Consider the following 14,895-nt stretch of genomic DNA (forward strand, 5'->3'; position numbering starts at 1 on the left):
GAGTAGAAAATGTAAGTAAGTGTTACTACTTTGTAAAACAATTTCTATTCATGTTTCAGTAGAACCAGAAATCAGTAATGATTTTCATCGCTACTAGCTTTAACGCTTTGTTGAAAACGTAGCACATCCCTACATATGCTAGTTGTTTATAGCGAGAAAAGGACAAAAAGAAAACCAAATTTTAACAAAACTCGCACGAAATCTCGCGAAAGAAAAGCTTTCTAACTGATATTTTTCGCCAAATGCATAGTAAAATCATTTACCTACAATCGTATGTTTTTGATTTTTCGTGAATCGGGTTAGTATTTTAGAAATTTGCAATTTAGGGTGAAATTTCGGCGACAAAGCAAGAGGAAGCAGTGAGTTGTTTTGCTTCGACCTGACCACGGCGAAGCGCTACCTTAAACATGAAATCTCTTCGTAAAGGTTTGTACTTTAACAATACTTTATCATATTTTGTCTAGAAAACATTTTTCCATTTTTGAAATATGTGTTGAAGTTTTGATAATTTTTCGGATTTTCAATAATTAAAACTAAATTTGAAAAGGCCTAAAATTGCATCTAGTTCCACTTAGATTTATTCTAATATTGTCAATTGTAAAAAGTAACAAAATATTCAATTGTAAAAAATAACAAAGTAATAATCCATGGGGTATTTCGCACAAAGCCTTTTTTCAACAGCCTGTAAAATATAACAAAGATACAAAAATTCGTCCAAGGCGTGAATGTACGGTTTTTTCTTAGGTTTCAAATAAGCCATTCCATAAAACAACCTTTATAGTTTATTGAATGAAAAAAGTTAAAAATTAATAAACAAATAAAAAAAATCCAAACTTGGGCACGAGGAAAAACAGCCGTGAAAAAACGATGACAAATTTTTTTTTCGACTCCCAGTAGCGTCTGACCCACTGATTTCGAATATTTATTACAAACCTATCAAAACTGGAAAGAAATTGTCACTGGAAGCAATTAATATGCTAGAACTTACAACAGAACAAGAAATTAGCGATACGGAAAACTCGGACAATAGCGTGACTGATACTGATTGATCGAATGCAATGCGACTAAGTGACATATTGTAATGATTTATTAGGTAACATTAACTACCTAGTTGATTGATTAGGTTGTGAAAAGTATTGGGAAAAGTTAAATGAGTAACTTTGCTAACTTTGAAGTAGATACTTAGGTAATAGAGATAAATTCTACGTAGGTAAATCCAAAAAAACTGTTTTTGAAATAAAGCGAATATCTCAAAAAATATTTTTTTTACATTATTCATATCTTCAGCAAAAATATTTGAAATGTTTTTTTCTTTGAAATGAGATAGAAAAAAAATTTTTTTTCGTCAAAAACAAAATTTTTTTTTTCGAAATCGGTACTACCCCCTTAACAAAAATTAAAGTGCTACTTTCAAAAGAAGCGTTATATAATTTTGTAAAACTTCTTCGAAGACACGTTAGCTCTTAAAAATCAGTGAAAGGTACAGACTTGTGACCGTCTTTTTCCAGTTTTGGACCACTGTGCGCTCTCTGTTTCTTAACCATTTATGGTTTCAGCATGGCCATAGTGTAAATGAGTCACACGAATATTACTCTAGAAATTCTCATTGGAAAATAAATTTGATAAGGTACATGTTCTCCTATAAGTATTATAAAAGTTTGCTGCATTAAGTTGCATATTTCGCTTCGGCACAAGGTTTTCTAGGAAAGAAGTAAAATTATGCATAAATTTTCCAGAAAAAAATAAACTTATGCATTAGTTTCTACAAAATTATGAAATTTTATATTTTCTACAATTATTCCAAACGAAGTATGCATAAAAAATAACACGAAACAAGTTATGACTAGAAAACTAGTTTTAAGGGGGTAGCCATAATTCAGTAATTAAAACTAACTTTGAAAAGACCTAAAAAAAAAGTTCCACCGAGTTCCACTTAGATTTTTTTTTATGATATTGGGCACATCTTTTCCTACAAATTTTGTAAAAATCAGCTGCATAAAGTTGCATATTTCGCTTCTGTGTAAGGTTTTATGATAGGTGAAAAAAGGTAAAATGTTGTTTAACTTTGCCAGGAAACAAGAAACCTATGCACTACCTTCAACAAAAATATGGGATTTTTTATTTTCTTCAATTATTCCAAAGAAAGTATGCATGAAAAACTAACTCGAAACAAGTTATAAATAAAAAACTGATTTTAAGGGGGTTGCCATAAAAACGCTTTGTATATCCGAAACGGTGCGACCTAGACTTTTGGTATATTTGACAAAGTACATTATTTTTAATAGTTCTAAAACTTTGTAGAAGAAAAAAAAGTTCTATCTCTTCAGAAAAAAAAGTTATGGTTACATTTTTTGTCAAAGTAGGCCATGAACAATTATTGATAGGATCAAATTACGCGGTATATATTTGTAAATAATTTCTTCAAAGCAACTATATGCATTAAAAGAACGGTTTGGCAGCTACTGATTTATGTCCACGTTTTTATTGATTCGAACCACTGTGCGACGGTTCGTTCAACTGAAGCGGATAAAATTTTGCGCGCATTTTATGACGCTACATTTCACCTTAAGGATCTGGGTGTTCTTCTAGATTCCAAGTTAAGTTTTAGGAAGCACATACAGTTTACTGATTATTAAAGCCGGATCTACTGTAAGTTTACCTGCATACACTGGTAATGCCTAGAACTGATGGTGCTTCACACATACATACCTACAACATGCAGGGGGATTTCGTCATCGTTCCGGAACGTATTGAAAAATCGCGACGAATAATCGAGTGGGTAGCAGTAGTGTTTTAGTGTTTCTAACGTACAGGGTTCGCCATCTAACTTTTTTTTTAACTAGCGGTTATTTCGACATTGGTAACTTCTGATTTGACAGAAACTTAGTTTTATCCTTCCGCTGAACGAAAATGGTTATGTATACGCTTGAGGAACACGTGAAAATAGTGCAGTTTTACTTTGAAAATCATGGTAATGTTGAGGAATGTGTGCCAAAAAATCATCTCGGATGAGACACATTTTCATCTCGGCGGGTATGTTAATAAGCAAAATTGTGACATCTGGGGGACGGAAAACCCGCACGTTATAATGGAGAAGCCGATGCATCCTTAGAGAGTGACGGTTTGGTGCGGATTTTGGTCTGGCGGCATCCTTGAGCCATTTTTCTTCGAAAATGAGGCAGGAGCCGCCGCCACGGTCAATGGCGAGCGCTACCGCGACACGATTAGCGATTGGTTCTTCCCGTTACTTGAAGAGGAAGACTTGGACACCGTTTGGTTCCAACAAGACGGCGCTCCGTGCCACACAGCCAACGCTACGATCGATCTTCTGCGCACAGTCTTCGAAGATCGAATTAACAGTCGAAATTCGGATGTCGTTTGGCCGCCTCGGAGCTGTGATTTGACGCCGTTATACTATTATCTTTAGGGGCTGTCAAAGATAAGTGTTATGTGGACAAGCCAGAGACAATTCAAGCCTTGAAGGACGGTTGTAATGTAAACAACTTACCGCCATTGTTGCTGTGCCGTGAGCTCTAGTAAATTATTGTTTTTTTTTTTGGTTATTGAACGTTTATATTCTGTTTGTGGTGCGCTACCCGGTTACTAATTTGGTTGGCTTCTATCTGGTTCTGGAGTGCAGTGCTTGGAGAGTGTTTTTCGATCAGTTTTTTGCAGCCGTTGGTGATTCATTGAGTGCACAATATAACTGATCATAGTCAACACATCAGTAAGACATCCAGTTCCCAGAGCTTTTACTGCAGCGCCATCTGTGTTTAAATGTCATCTGTCTCAGATCATTGCGATATGACCAATGCATTTGATCGGTGTGCCAAAACCGTCACTTCTGATGAGGATTTCATTTCGTGCTCGGGTTTTTGCAATCATGTGGTCCACATGAAATGAGCCGGATTCAACAGACCGTTCTTGAAGGTACTTTCTGAAAACCCCAATTTGTTTTGGATGTGTGATCAGTGCTGCAAATTGATGAAACTCGCTCGTTTCCGGGAGTCTATATCTTCTGTTGGATGTGCGATTTCGGCGGTTTCCGAGAGAATGGAATCGGTGTGTGCTGAGCTGAAGGTCGAAATTTCGAAAAATAGCCAACAAATATCTCGTCTTATCCGCAAAGTATCTGTTTCCACACCGGGACGAAAAAACGATAAGAGTGTTACAAACGCTGATTGATCTCATCCCACTGCTAAACGTCGTCGCGAAGACGGATACGAACCCGCCAATTCTTTATTTTCTGGGCGGAAACACGTTGATAACTGCAACATTCAAAACGGTTTCATCATCTCCGTTAGTGTGGATTTATTTGTCCCGGTTTCATCCTAGCGTTACCAAAGAAATGGTAGAACAGATCACTAGAGACGGTCTCAATTGTAAAGACGAGATTAAGGTTGTACCGTTGGTGAAAAAAGGAATCGACGTCAATAGCCTGAATTTCGTTTCTTTCAAAGTCGGGCTGCAAGTATTTGTCTGGTGTGAACGCTTCCAGCACTGACCCGCTTTCCGTTTTCAGTCGTTCTTCCAATTTGTATGTTTACTACCAAAATATAGGTGGCGTTAATACATGCATTGGCGATTACAGATTGGCATGCACGGATGATTGTTACGACATAATTGCTCTTTCGGAAACGTGGCTCAACGAAAATACGATATCCGTCCTGGGATATGGGTCAAATTATGAAGTTTTTCGTACCGATCGCAGCTCCCATAACAGTTCGAAGAGCATAGGAGGCGGAGTGCTCATCCCCCGTGGCTAACCGCTGAATTGAAACATCTGAAAACATCCAAAAGAGCTGCTCTGACACGATACTCCAAGTATGGAGGTTACGTTTTGCGCAATAATTATATTCAGATAAATAAGTTATACAAGAAAACCGTGAAGCGCTGCCATGCCAATTATTTAAAAAAGGTACAGCATAGGATAAAGTCTAACCCAAAAACTTTCTGGAAGCACGTGAATGAGCAAAGGAAGGAATTTGGATTACCATCGTTAATGCGATTCGGTGAGCGTACCGGTTCGAGTACTCAAGAAATTTGTCAGCTCTTTTCGGAACAATTCGCTCGTGTTTTCTCTACTGAAGCATTATCCCCACAGTAAATCAACGTTCCGGTATCTAATTGCTTTTTGCACTCCATTGACATAGACGTGAATTCGGTACAGATGACTATCGCTGGATTGAAGTCTTCGAGTTCTGCAGGACCAGATGGCATACCGGCAGTTATTTTGAAGAAATGTTCGGCTGGAATAATATCAACACTTTATCGTTTATTCAGAACCTCATTAACTACAGCAGTGTTTCCGGATTTATGGAAAGCTTCGTTTATGTATCCGGTTTACAAGAAAGGCGACAAAAGCGATATGAACAACTACCGCGGTATCACTTCTCTTAGCGCAATTCCTAAATTATTCGAAAAAGTCATTCTGACTCAAATTTTTAACCATTGCAAGCAGTACATTGATGATACTCAACACGGGTTTATGCCGAAGCGTTCAACAGCTACTAACCTAGTATCACAGACTAACAGACAGGACACTCAAATTAGATTCTTCAATCATTTTAACGGTCATTTCGAATATTCCTTTATTTGGGACAGTACTCACATGTGTCATGATGTCGCCACGTTACCCTATCAAAAACATCCTGTCTGTCATCTAGACTGTGTTTATTTTTTTCATTTACCAACAGAGTTGCCGTTCATACAGAATTACCTATAATGTATTGATTTGTATACGTTCAAGCGAATTTCAGGCAGGATATAGATTTAATACATATTGCCAAAGCTATATACATAATTGTGCCTACTTCTCATCCACCAACGCAAGACAAAATCGAACCCGTTTTGTTACAATATTTACTTGCTTCTGGTCTGCCGCCACTTAATTTCGGGTGAAAACTACCAACACAATAAAAAATAGTCTAGATGAACAACGTTGAGTCAAATAAATGGTTACCTTCCAACATCGCGAAAAAGCTAAATATATTATCAACGTAATCCAATAATTTATTGTGACGATTCATTTTCAAATATTTTGATGAAATCAGGCATCCATGCAAGCAGCTGATCGGTGTTGACAAACGAGGGGAAACCAACTAGTAAAAAAACTTTTACATAACACAAGGGGTGTACAAATAGTAAATAGTTCGCGCAGTACAATATAGGTGGAGCTAGTGCATAACGAAAATTTTTTTTTATAAGAATTTACTCATACTGTCATGTCTGTTAGTCTGTGCTAGTATCTTTCACATCTTACATAACAAACGCTATGTCAGACGGGTTGCAGACGGATGTTATCTATACAGATCTAACTTCTGCTTTCGATAAAATCAATCACAATTGCAAAATTAAATCGACTCGGCTTTGGTGCAAACGTCATTCAATGGATACAATCATATCTCAGCAATCGACGTTTTACTATCAAAATTGATGATTGTGTTTCCGAAGAATTGGTTGCAACGTCTGGAATTCCACAGGGGAGTCATCTTGGCCCTTTGATTTTCTTATTGTACTTCAATGATGTAAATCTTTGTCTGGATGGACCACGAGTTTCTTTCGCTGATGACCTCAAGATCTATAATACCATCCGCAGCTCAGAAGATGCTGCATTCCTTCAACGGCAATTGGAAATCTTTGCGAATTAGTGCAAAACCAATCATATGACAGTGAATCTCGAGAAGTGCTCAATCATTACGTTCACAAGGAAAAAGTTACCGTTCAAATTCGAATATTATCTTGAAGGATTCATGATTAGTAGATCGACATGCGTCAAAGATCTTGTTGTCTTTCTCGATTATCATTCAAACAGCACATTAACTACATTGTTGCGAAAGCTTTACGCTGTTTGGGATTCATATTTAGAATGGCTAAGCACTTCAATGATATTTATTGCCTGAAGACTCTATACTGTACACTCGTTCGTTCTACTTTGGAATATTGCTCAGTAGTCTGGAACCCTCTTTACCTCAATGTAGCTCATAGAATATAATCTATACAACGAAGATTCGTACGTTTTGTTCTTCGACAATTACCTTGGAATAATCCACATCAATTGCCGAGCTATGAAAGTCGCGGATTGCTGATTGGTCTTGACACACTACAAGTACGACGAGAGCTGTCGCGTGCTTTGATGATAGCTGATATTTTGAATGATAGGATTGACTGCCCCGCTTTGCTCCGTGAGGTTAATATCAATGTTCGTCCCCGTGCTCTCCGTAACAACGCCTTTCTTCGACTACCTCTACGTCGCACCAACTATGGAACAAACGGTGCCGTTATAGGCTTGCAAAGATCGTTCAATCGTGTATCATCTGGATTTGACTTCAACCTTTCACGGAAAACAATTCAAGCACATTTTTTACTTAGTATTAGAAACTATCATTAGGACTACAATGTGTCTGTTGATTTTACAATAATGAAGAATAATAAAGAATAAAGACAACGTGCAGCGATAGCTGGAATAAAGCTGCATAAAATCGAAAATGTACTAAAAAACTGGACGGACCGTACGTACTGCAAGGCCAGCCGAGGGAATATTCACCAACACCTTATGCAAATAATACAACTTTTGAATGGTTTGTACTATAGATTTCGCAGTTTATTGTAAAAAACTAAAAATAGATTTGCTTTCAAAAAGCGAATGCAGTCCTGTTGTTTGATTATTGTATAGTAAGGCAAATTTGATTTCAATTAAATTTACATTAATAGAGAAGTTTGGCCGCATACCTTGGCAGAGTAAATGCAGACCGATGCATTTCAGTCGTGTAGTATCGAAGATTCATTTGATCAACTTCATCATCTGAGAATGTTTTGGTGGGTTTGTTGAGCACAGTATCCTGCACAAATCGGGTTTAATAAACTGTACGGTGGAACCAAGTATGAAATATTATTTATGTAACTTACTTTGTTTAGGCCAGCTATAAAAAATCCAATTTGTCCGCATGGATAAGATGGAACAGATGCCAATCCATATCCTACCACTGGAAAATGTTTTCGACAGTGACCTAACGTCTCCTTGACATGCTGCATGTCAACCCAAAATGTACCACCTTGAGAGCATATTATTCCATTCGGTTTCAGAGCCCTTTTTGCCAATCCAAAGTAAGACTCTTGAAATAGAGATTCTGCTGGTCCAATTGGATCACTACTGTCAGTAATTATAACATCAAATTCGCCTTCACGCTGTTTCATGTACTCAAATCCATCACCGATTGTCAGCTTTAACTTGGGCGAATTAAATCCGCACGCCATAAATGGCAGATATTTTTTAGATACTTCCACAACCCGGTCGTCAATTTCAACCTGGTGCACCTCTTCAACTAAAGGATGCTTCACAACTTCGCGAACAACTCCTCCATCACCACCACCAACGATAAGCACTTTCTTAGGATTCGGATGACAACAAAGTGGAAGGAATGCAATCATTTCTTGATAAGCAAATTCATCTCGCTCCGTGCACTGAATAATCCCATCCAATACTAACACAGTTCCGTAAGAATCGCTGAAACAATGGAACAAATGTATGCTTAAATATAAGTCATAGATCAAATTGATGAGCCACATATTGCGCGTGTGAGGCTGAAATTTTTTTTGCCGGTATTTATAAGGTTATTATTCATTATTTATGCCAACATAAGGAAAATGTAGAATGTTTAAACAGCACAAAGTGATTATTACGTATTAAATTTCATGCTACTTGTTTTCATTCATTATCGTACAGCATGCCACGAGAATGACAATTGACCTTGTTATCAGGCTGATTAAAGCTACCTACATATAAAACTATCTCGAGTATGGCTGGAACAAAGTATACAAAAAATATACATTACACGTTAACACTTACGTGTCGAGCACTTTAATATCTTGAAATTTGGATCGTTCTTCGTGAAGAACACTTTTAATTTTTAGCGAGAAACATTGACCAGGCCAAAGTTGGTCGGAGATTTCGCTAAACCATTCCGAAGAGTTCATCGCAACGTAGAAAACTGAAAGAAATATATATCTTTAGTTTTTACATGGCTTCTCATACAGTCAACAGGTTGCACATAAAATTATATGAATTCAGTTGAACATATCACCATATGTTTTTTACTCTATCACTCATAATTTTGCTTAGGTGTATATTAAGCAATTCATAATTCATTAAAATACATGTAACTTACTCTATGACGCAAAAACAAGATATCCAATAAACCAAGTCCAGGCGATTTGAGTCTTGCGGAGATCTGTTTGATGCGTCTAAATAATTTTACCAACACTATCAAGCACAGCACTGATAGGAATTGCACAGTGTGGTAATGATTATACCAAAAAGCAATGTGAAATAATGGTGCAGGTTATTTTACCGGTCATCTTACACGCAAACATACGGAAATATTGGAATGGATGTTTGAATACCCAATTATGTACCAACTTGTGATTAGGGCATATCGTACGATGGGCCCTTGCGAATGTTAAAATATAATGCTTATTGCTCCGAAGGTGTCTCACGGCATCGTACCGCCGAGTCCTTCAGCACGAAAAAATTGCATTCCTTCTCGCGAATTACTCGAACTTCTAACGCACTGTCCGCGACCCAAGGACCCAACGTGCTCACACGTTGAGAGTTTCACCGGAAGAGTTGGTACGATCTCGTTTATGTAGAGTGCCTATAACCAGAGTGACGACATTTCATTCGTAATGTTGGCAACAATTCAAAACATTTAATTCGAAATGTTGGCAGTTTTGTTAGCTTTACATTGTATTTGACAGGTCGTTTGCTCGTTTGGAATAAAGCTGTCATTCCAAACCAGAGTGACTATAATAAGCTACCAGTTCCAAACGACCTGTCAATTCAATGTAAAGCTAATGGAATGTTTTGAATTGCTGCCAACATTACGGATGAGAACTCGTCACTCTGGTTATAGGCACTCTATTCTATTGTATATTGAATTCTTATTACTTACACTTTAGAGTGTATCCAGCAACACTTCGGCGCAGCGCGCAACACTGCTGTCATTATAAGCAAACTTAATAAATGAGCTAGAGGCTCACTTCTGTTATTTGCAACGAACTGTGTTAGACGTGTTTAGTGAACTTAAAAGAAAACCATTATTAGAACGAGCGTTTCTGGGACATATTAGTGGCGACGAGGAAAAGGAAGCTGATTTCGGACACATTTCTAAGGCGCAAGGAAAATTTCGGCGTGAGGAAGCTGTTGGAGTAATTCCAGGCGGCGGATAAATTTCGGAATAGCAGCGGAACGGCGGAATCGATTTCTGGACAATTTTCAGAAGCTGTGGATAAATTCGGTGTCGACGCTTAAGGTAAGCGTGACTTTTTTATTAAAACAAAAGAAACTATTGTGAGGTGGTTTTTGGTTCGCATCCGCTTTGTTCGCAAATTATAAGCGCTTTTGTTAATTGTGATACGCCATTTTGAATTTTTTTTTCTCGCGGCGTCAGTTTTGTGGACAATTAAAATTTTTTCCTGTAAAGTTTTCGGTGGAAAGAAAAGTTTTTGCACTATATTAAGAGTGTTTTTTTTCTCTTTATTTTGAGAGTTAGGTACAATTTAGCACAGCAGGAGAAATCTGGCTGCGGAAACAATTTGATTGCTGCTTTGGTTCTTCGGAAAAATTTCGTGACTTTGGCATTGCGTTTGTGTGAGTGACGGTTTATTCCGGTGAGTAACAGAAATAATTACAGTTTGTTGTTTTAAAATTTTGACTTTATATAACTTGTAATTTGTGGTGATTTGAAATTGATAGATTTTTGCCTTATATTTGATTTTGATCAGAATTTTGACAAAAATGTCCTACATGGTGGCCCCTAATATTGAACCTTACCGCAAGGGCCAATCTTTTGCTACGTGGATTAAGCGTTTAGCGGTTCATTTTCGTGTCAACAAAGTTAAAGATAATGAAAAAAAGGATCAGATGTTCATCTTGGGAGGAGATTTTTTGTTCAGTATGGCAGAAAAACTCTACCCCACAGAAGCAATGATGGATGAAGTGTCGTATGATGTATTAGTGCAAAAACTTAAGGAGAGACTTGATAAAACTGATTCAGTCTTGCTCCGAAGATATAATTTCGGCACAAAGGTGCAACAACCGGGAGAATCGGCAAGCGATTTTATATTTTCGTTAAAACTCCAAGCGGAACATTGCGAATTTGGGGAGCAAAAGAATCGTCTTATTCTTGATCGTATTTTGGTTGGGTTGTCTGATGGCTCGCTTAAGCATCGTCTTTTTACGGAGGATAGCTCCAAGTTGACGCTTGAACAGGCGGAGAATATTATCGCTACGTGGGAAATGGCGGCTACTCATTCAAAAGCTTTAACGAACAGCGATGTCGATTTGGTAGCTTCACTGGACACTAGGTACCCTTTGACTCAAGGTAGAGGTGCGGTTATTCAACGGATGAGGAGAGCTCAGCAAAATTTTCACGGTTCGGTAAAAAGTCGGCTTGGTGTTCGACCTGAAATACGACCGGCGGAAGATAGTCAGAGAGTACAGTTTCACTCACAGCGTTTTGAACATCGTGATTCGTCGGCTAGTTCAGCTCGTGGTCAATACAAAATGGACGACCAACAATGGCCGATTGATCAGCGTATCTGCTATCATTGCGGACGTAGAGGACATGTGCGAAGGAAATGCTACAAGTGGAAGAACGAGAGCGGCAAGACGGTTAATCGTGTTGACGCACAGGAATGTATTACCAGTGCAAACCATTCAGCAGAACCATTAGATAGCTTGAGGATCCAAGATTCGGACTCAGATGGTAATATCTCAGGTGATTTACAGTGTATGAACATTTCTTCCATAAACAAGATAAGCAATCCATGTTTATTGGATGTTAATATTGAAAATATTCCTGTACAGATGGAAGTTGATAGTGGTTCTTCTGTTTCAGTAATTGGAAAAGAATTGTTTGTTTCTAAATTCAGCCTTCCTTTATTTGAATGCTCTAAACAACTGATAGTGATAAATGGTTCCAGGTTGAAGATATCTGGGGAAGTTAAGGTTAAGGTTGAATATAAAGGAAGAAAAGCTAAATTGCGATTATTGGTCCTTGATTGTAGTTATCATTTTATTCCATTATTGGGCCGACCATGGTTGGATGGTTCCTTTCCCAACTGGAGAAATTATTTCCTGGACGATTGGATGCCAGTGAACAATATTACAAAGATATACAATGAAACATTGATTACTGATTTAAAATTTCCATTTTCTGATATACGTGTCAAGAAACTATGTAAACCGGTAAACAATTTTGGAACTGATTCGATTGGAAAAAGAATCGTTCCAAAGATTGAATCAGTATATGACGTTCGTTTTCTTTTGAAACAAACAGTTTTGAAGTATTTTGTTAAGTTAATGGTGATTTTCGATAAAGAGGACATTTATTCAGTATTTGCAACTAGATTTCAAGCTGGGGTGATTATTTCACAAAATAGTCAAACCGATATAATAAAATTGGCAAATAGAAGTAACACTGGTGACGCAAAAATGAAAAGACGCATAGTTTACTGGAATAGGTTAAGCACTACTATTAAAAGGTTTTTTGCTGCTTGTTATGTTTGTGCAAGTATGGCAAGTGTTACAAAACAACAAATTATTTCAAAATGGACACAATATTTCTCTAAATGGGTGGAGGAAGAGATTATAAGAAAAGGAACCAGTATTCCAGAAGTTTTGATGGAACTGTTTGAATTCTTTGCTCGTTTTGGACTGCCAGACGTTTTAGTATCTGACAATGGTCCTCCGTTCAACTCGCATTCCTTTAAAAGTTTTCTGGATAGACAGGGTATAAAAGTTTTAAACAGTCCTTCATATAATCCTGCTAGTAATGGCCAGGCAGAGAGACTGATAAGAACGGTAAAATATGTTCTTAAAAAGTTCTTATTGGAACCGGGAATGCTAGAATTGAATTTGGAAGATCGGATAGATCTATTCCTAATAAATTATAGAAACCATAATATGACGATGGAGGGCAGTTTTCCTTCTGAAAAAGTATTTTTCTATACTCCAAAAATGTTAATCGGTTTGGTTAACTCTAAGAAACACTATAAAAAAATGTTAGCGACTTATACTTTAAATGATGATGATACAAAATCTGATCATGACAATAAGGCGGATCTGCCTGATCTAATAGATACTCTGACACCAGGAGATAGTGTGTGGTATAAACACAATATGTCTCATATACGTGGAAAATGGATTAAGGCATCAGTTTTAAAACATTGCTCTAAAAATTTATTGCAGATCATGGTTGGAAACGAGGCGACTACTACGGTTTATCGAAGCCAAATAAAAATCGTTACGAATAAACAAGGTTCACCATATCAGCCAAGACCATCGATGCGAGTGGTCAAGATTGGTCGGCCAATCCTGACTGTCGAGGAACCTGTAGTGACAACACAAGATGGAAGCGATGTCCGGCAAATACCAGATCGAAATGCTATCCAACCGTCGAATGATCCTGATACACAAATTTTTAGATTAAGTAGGAAACGAAAATTTCAACCAGATCCGGTAGCGCTAACTGGCCTACCTAGGCGTTCGAAAAGAGCTAGAAAACCTAGAATCGAAAATGAATTCGAATATTTTTGAGTTTTGTTGTTACTTGAATTATTGTTCATTCTTTTTAAAGGAGGAAGAGCTATTGTATATTGAATTCTTATTACTTACACTTTAGAGTGTATCCAGCAACACTTCGGCGCAGCGCGCAACACTGCTGTCATTATAAGCAAACTTAATAAATGAGCTAGAGGCTCACTTCTGTTATTTGCAACGAACTGTGTTAGACGTGTTTAGTGAACTTAAAAGAAAACCATTATTAGAACGAGCGTTTCTGGGACATATTATATTCCAAACGAGCAGCTGTCGTCACTCTGGTTATAGGAACTCTAGTTTATGGAAACCCAATCATCGAAATTATATACAATAGCCTAGAATTGAATGCTTCAAGCAACGTTATTAGGTACACGCGGAGAAATTGAGCATGTTTAAAATAACAAAACAGTTGATAGTTTTGCCTTTCTCTATAGAAAGGTATTAGAATTGCTGGAAAAACCTACTTTCGAACGGAGCCTCGGAGACCCATAGTGTTATATACCATTCGACTCAGTTCGACGAGATCGGAAAATGTCTGTGTGTGTGCGTGTGTGTGTATGTGTGTGTGTATATGTGTGTGTGTGCACTTTTCGAAGATATTTGAACGCGCTCAATTTTCTCAGAGATGGCTGAACCGATTTTAACAAACTTGGGCTCGTTTGAAAGCTACTGTCGGGCCATTGATCAAGTTCGAAGATCAAATGGCTGAGACTTTTGGTTCCGGAGATATGATTGTATAAGTGACGTAACCGACAAAAAGTGTTGTATTTGAACGCGCTCAATTTTCTCGGAGATGGCTGAACCGATTTTAACAAACTTGGGCTCGTTTGAAAGCTACTGTCGGGCCATTGATCAAGTTCGAAGATCAAATGGCTGAGACTTTTGGTTCCGGAGATATGATTGTATAAGTGAAGTAACCGACAAAAAGTGTTGTATTTGAACGCGCTCAATTTTCTCGGAGATGGCTGAACCGATTTTAACAAACTTGGGCTCGTTTGAAAGCTACTGTCGGGCCATTGATCAAGTTCGAAGATCAAATGGCTGAGACTTTTGGTTCCGAAGATATGATTGTATAAGTGACGTAACCGACAAAAAGTGTTGTATTTGAACTCGCTCAATTTTCTCGGAGATGGCTGAACCGATTTTAACAAACTTGGGCTCGTTTGAAAGCTACTGTCGAACCATTGATCAAGTTCGAAGACCAAATGGCTGTGACTTTTGGTTCCGGAGATATGATTGTATAAGTGACGTAACCGACAAAACACGTTGATTTTTACCGCTCTTATATATAAGGG

At 37.7% G+C, this 14,895-nt stretch overlaps 2 protein-coding genes across 3 annotated transcripts; one reads left to right on the forward strand and one right to left on the reverse strand.

The window, feature by feature from the left end:
• Positions 1-7,584: 7,584 nt before the first annotated feature.
• Positions 7,585-9,308, reverse strand: LOC131434647 (spermidine synthase). The gene is made up of 4 exons (XM_058601588.1): positions 9,168-9,308; positions 8,849-8,990; positions 7,909-8,506; positions 7,585-7,841 (listed from the first exon to the last, which is right to left on the reverse strand). The coding sequence occupies exons 2-4, from the start codon at positions 8,974-8,976 to the stop codon at positions 7,707-7,709; spliced, it is 861 nt and encodes a 286-aa protein (XP_058457571.1). The 5' UTR covers positions 8,977-8,990; positions 9,168-9,308; the 3' UTR covers positions 7,585-7,706.
• Positions 9,309-10,112: 804 nt separating this feature from the next.
• Positions 10,113-13,782, forward strand: LOC131437907 (uncharacterized). 2 transcript variants are annotated; one of them, XM_058607568.1, is made up of 2 exons: positions 10,113-11,777; positions 13,250-13,782. In XM_058607568.1, the coding sequence occupies exons 1-2, from the start codon at positions 10,796-10,798 to the stop codon at positions 13,312-13,314; spliced, it is 1,047 nt and encodes a 348-aa protein (XP_058463551.1). In that variant the 5' UTR covers positions 10,113-10,795; the 3' UTR covers positions 13,315-13,782. The 2 variants fall into 2 exon arrangements, with proteins under 2 accessions (XP_058463551.1, XP_058463552.1); XM_058607569.1 differs by having other exon boundaries at positions 10,113-11,765.
• Positions 13,783-14,895: the final 1,113 nt, after the last annotated feature.

Source organism: Malaya genurostris, chromosome 3, assembly GCF_030247185.1.
Source record: "Malaya genurostris strain Urasoe2022 chromosome 3, Malgen_1.1, whole genome shotgun sequence".
Classification (NCBI taxonomy): domain Eukaryota; kingdom Metazoa; phylum Arthropoda; class Insecta; order Diptera; family Culicidae; genus Malaya; species Malaya genurostris.

Bases quoted from the DNA above. Each gene is read 5' to 3' on its own strand.
- LOC131434647 (XM_058601588.1), bottom strand. From the start codon at position 8,976: ATGAACTCTTCGGAATGGTTTAGCGAAATCTCCGACCAACTTTGGCCT. The intron at 8,507-8,848 runs GTAAGTGTTAAC...CCATTGTTTCAG, and splicing joins GATATTAAAGTGCTCGACAC to CGATTCTTACGGAACTGTGT. The intron at 7,842-7,908 runs GTAAGTTACATA...CGATTTGTGCAG, and splicing joins TTATAGCTGGCCTAAACAAA to GATACTGTGCTCAACAAACC.
- LOC131437907 (XM_058607568.1), top strand. From the start codon at position 10,796: ATGTCCTACATGGTGGCCCCTAATATTGAACCTTACCGCAAGGGCCAA. The intron at 11,778-13,249 runs GTGATTTACAGT...AATTTATTGCAG, and splicing joins CTCAGATGGTAATATCTCAG to ATCATGGTTGGAAACGAGGC.